We start from the raw sequence: 4,428 nt of genomic DNA on the forward strand, positions 1-4,428 counted from the left end.
CTTAATCTCCACGCCAAAAAAAAAATTCAAATCAGTTGGGAGAGACAAAATATTATAATATAATTTAATTGGGATGAAAGGAGTATAAAACATCAAGCAACAAACGCTTCATTTGTGGAATGAACAGAATAGTTATAAGTTATTAAATGTTCATTTGTGGAACGAACGTAAGTATCTCAATTTATAGAATCAGTATAGTTTTGCAGACATTTTTCACATTTCCAACAATAATTGAAGTTAATCGAATCCATTTTCATGATAATAAGAATGGGGTAACACTGAGAATGGGGTAACAGTAACACTGAAAAAACTCAAATATTAACAAATTAAACAATAGTCATTGACTCATTGTCCCAAAGATACCACACCCCTCTTTTCCCTTTACAGACACGATTCCTTTGTCTCAGTATAACTCAACAATCACATGCCAACCCACACAACAATGTTTAACTTTAAAGAGAGACTCAGACCTCGGAATCTTGATTTTTGGCTCAACTATTATTCCAATAATGTATTTTAGTTTACAACAATCCTAGCATAAAGTGACCGTTAAAATCGCAGCATTTCCCATTGATTAAAAAATTAGAAAATAAAAGAAGCAAAAAGTAACACACAACAATGCACTAGCACATGAATTATCAGTCCTTCCCACGTGAATAAACCATCCTTCATTCTTTTCCTCAGAAAACCAACTTCCTCCTAAGCATCATGATTGATGATGAGGATAGATCCTCGATTGTTTCAGACACCAAATCCTTGAACACCATCCTCTCAATGTCGAGAACGACCTCCGATCCCTCCATCGGGCAATCCCCCCACCCGTCCCCTGCTAGGTCCTTCTTCAGGACTCCACAAATGGTCTCGAACAAATCCTCATGACCAGTGTCACATTCTCGAATCTTTTGAAACTCGGACCACACCTTGTCGAGGGTCATGGCGCTGTGGCGTGCCTTCCAAGGAGGCAGCCACGCCTCCCTAGCAAGGATTTCAGTGATGGTGTCGAAGATGAGCTTCCTCTGAAGCCTCGACACTTTAGACGTATCATTCCCTTTGATATGTTGCTGCTTCTCAAGTAAAAGAAAGACATCCGACTCCTCTGGGAGATAATGTGATGCCCGTAGGATGTCTGAGATGTACACATAATCGCAGTCAGAATCGAAGCGTTTGGAGAAGATAGGGGAGACGATGGGGCTCCAGATTTCTTCCTCCGACTCTCCATAATGATCTGTTACATGATGCAAATTAGTGCAGAAATTCGAAGCAATCAAGAAGTAAGTAATGAACAGAGTAGCATCGTTTTCAACACAGCCAAACAAACCTTAAATGCTAAGGACCACATTATCATTAGAAAGGTGATTGTGATTGTGATTGTGGTCACCTCTCCTCTGCATTTACATATTGAGACGAGATTTGGTCTCACTTTCAACAAACATGAACAACAAGTTTATTCACATGTTGAGCATATGGAATTATTATTCACTACTACATTTTGTACCTAAACTATTCTACAGCATACTCATCTTATCCTTATCTTTTTTCAATCTACATTGCTTCTATTTTACTACAAAAATTTGATTAATCAAAATGCAGTTTCAAATCGTCCAACGAAGAATTCTATGCTACATTCCAACAACACACGCCACATTAAAATATTTTCCTAGCAGATATTATGAGGCCAACCACTAAATACTCTGCATATTCCTTTTAAGGAGTCACATTAATCACACAATTGTAAATACCAAATAAGTATACTATATATTCTCCTATTCCTACACCGGCTAACACTATTTTCCAACATTCGGCGTTCAAAATTAATGTGTCATAAATAATAATATGAGAGGATGGCGACATAAAAAAACAGATTGATGGTGACAGTGGTAAAGAAAATATGAGAATATTTATGATTACCTTTGAAATGAATATTCCGTTTAGTCGTAACGGGCGACGGCGTCAACGAGTCGAAGAAGGGGTCGAGAACCGACACCGGGCTGGGCTGCATGTCGGCCGCAGCAAACTCCGCTATGTTGTGAAGCAGCTTATCACACCTCTCCAATAAACTCTTTCCCTGCGCTCAAATTTCACTATTACTACACTAAAATTTGTTTACAAAATTATATTAAAAAAAAGGTCGATTATTATGGATAATTGGATTTATTATTAGATTTACCTCTGTATCAGTTGGTGTTTCCACCGTGCCCTCGGAAACAGACGAGTAAGCATCCTCAACGGTCACGATCTTCTCCTTTTGGTTGATCACAACTGTTGGTTTCTTAAACCGCGGTGACCGGTCTGGTCCGATTCCGTTAATCTTCGGCGAGCGGACCGGAGTTGACTCATTCACACTCCTCTTCGAGTTTGACCGACTCGCATTCACACTCCGGGAAATCGGGCTCCCGCTACGGCCTGAACGGGTAGGGCTGCGAGCATTTCGTTCCCTCCGGGGACTAGGAGACGGGGAGGTTTCACCGCTAAGGCTGTAATTCCGGCGAACTCCGTTCACTTGTTTCCGCCCATTGGCTGGTTTTGAAGGCGTCGGTTTCATGAGAACGATCGGCGAGTCGTCGTAGATGAAGTTCCGGTGGCGGACGTGGTTCGGCGGCGGCGGTTTGGAATGTAGAAGCCCCTTGAGCTGGAGAGCTTCGAGTATGTGTTTCAACGTCTCTAAATCCTTTGATGGCTCGTCGACTCCTCGCATTCTGAGACGCTTCTCGATTTCGCCGTAGATTGATATGTTCTGCTTCGGCTCCGGGAAGACGTCGAAGAAATTTTTGCGCGGCTGCGGAGCTCGCCATGGCGACACCGAATTCACACCGCCTCTGCTGAATCCGGTGGAGACGTCGCCTTTTTTGACGGATTGTTTCCTTGGATCTGTGTAATGTGGATTGAGCGAGGCGTTGTTGTGATGAGATGAAAGCGATTGCGGGGCGGGAGGCTTGGGATGCAGAGTGGTGGAATTGGAATCAGCTGCCATCAATCGCGATTGGAATAGATCTCTGGAGACTCTGGATTCGGAAGCGGATCGCCGGAGCTCCGGCAGATTCGAATCGGATGAATTTGAATTTGGCAATTGGTCCAGCCCCATTAGCCTGGCAATGACGCTAGGAGAGCGGTGTTCCTCGGCGGTTGGGATTTGTTTGGGGTGGAGGCTGCCCTTGGCATCAGTGGTGGCGCGGCTGTCGAGCGAAAGCCGCGGCGCTTCCTTCCGAAACTTCCAGGACGATCTGACGCCGTCTTTCAATTCGAATACAGGCAGCGGGAGTGGGGATTTGGGCGGAAGCTCAGGCGGCGGTGGCGGAGTCTGCTTCCCCAAATCAGGGGATGATTTTCCCGAATCCGACGTGGCGTCACCGACCTAAATTGAATAGAAGCATCGTCAATTAGTGCAACGAATTGAATAGTACTTAGAAAAGTGATTGAGGATGAGGAGCATACCGGAGGGAGGCGCTTTCCGGTGATAATGTGGTGGCGATCGAAGATTTGGAGGAATCCTGCCATACAACCCATTTGCTTGTGGATATTGTTGTGTTTGTGTTCCGTGGTCGTCATGTTGGAATGGGAAGTGCACTGAAAATAACGTCACATTTGGGATCTCTGTGAGGGGGAGAGTTGTAATTAGTGTGGATGATGGGATGGGTGCAGCTTCATAAATCTTGACTGCTTTTTATTTATTTCTCGCGATGCGTTTTGCCAGAGAGTGCAGAATCGGCTGCACTTCCGCCACTCTCTCCCTCTCCACGTGGCACTTTCTCATCACACTCCTTTCTATTTTTGCTTTTCTTTTCCTCTTTTTTCTATGGACTACTATTATTATTTTAACACACCATTCTTATATTGCTATTATATCTTTTCCATAATTTTATTTTTGTTTTAACTTCTATCACTACTATTCTAATCTGTATGACCTGTTGTTCTTTCACCTTGGAATTTATTTGGGATACTATTGAAGATAAGAGGTTAATTTATTTGGGATAGTATTGAAGATAGAGGATAAGATAATTTTGAATTTTAGACAGATCAGATATATTTGGCTAATTTAGTGGACTGCTAAGTTTACCATGCCTCCAACTCAATAAACCATTCAAACATTTGAAGTTTATGCGATTCTTACTCAAAATAGCTTAGGTATAACCATTGAAAACTTATCAATTTCGTGTTTATCACATTTGTAGAAGATTGAATCATATAGTATCATTTTATTCACCTTGTCTCTTAAAAGTATTTGTCTCTTAAGTATTTTCTTATTAGTCCGTCTCTGAAAAGCATGAACATTTTATTTTGAAATAGTTAAACAACACATTACTCGTACACATTATTTTATTGCATAACTTATATCATTACACTACACTACACTACTAATGATGTGAAACTCAATCTCCACTGATGCTACTTGCACTCTCTTTTATCTCTCTCTTTTATACTTAATCGATT

The 4,428-nt window shown here is 41.9% G+C and overlaps 1 protein-coding gene across 1 annotated transcript; it reads right to left on the reverse strand.

Moving 5' to 3' along the window:
• Positions 1-445: 445 nt before the first annotated feature.
• On the reverse strand, positions 446-3,696 carry LOC125203491 (uncharacterized). The gene is made up of 4 exons (XM_048101843.2): positions 3,433-3,696; positions 2,168-3,352; positions 1,909-2,065; positions 446-1,225 (listed from the first exon to the last, which is right to left on the reverse strand). The coding sequence occupies exons 1-4, from the start codon at positions 3,544-3,546 to the stop codon at positions 681-683; spliced, it is 2,001 nt and encodes a 666-aa protein (XP_047957800.2). The 5' UTR covers positions 3,547-3,696; the 3' UTR covers positions 446-680.
• Positions 3,697-4,428: the final 732 nt, after the last annotated feature.

The sequence above is a fragment of the Salvia hispanica genome, chromosome 6 (assembly GCF_029641045.1).
Source record: "Salvia hispanica isolate PSC_SH4W2 chromosome 6, Shi_PSC_v1, whole genome shotgun sequence".
Taxonomy (NCBI): domain Eukaryota; kingdom Viridiplantae; phylum Streptophyta; class Magnoliopsida; order Lamiales; family Lamiaceae; genus Salvia; species Salvia hispanica.

Bases quoted from the DNA above. Each gene is read 5' to 3' on its own strand.
- LOC125203491 (XM_048101843.2), bottom strand. From the start codon at position 3,546: ATGACGACCACGGAACACAAACACAACAATATCCACAAGCAAATGGGT. The intron at 2,066-2,167 runs GTAAATCTAATA...ATTTGAGCGCAG, and splicing joins AAACACCAACTGATACAGAG to GGAAAGAGTTTATTGGAGAG. The intron at 1,226-1,908 runs GTAATCATAAAT...ATCATGTAACAG, and splicing joins ACGGAATATTCATTTCAAAG to ATCATTATGGAGAGTCGGAG.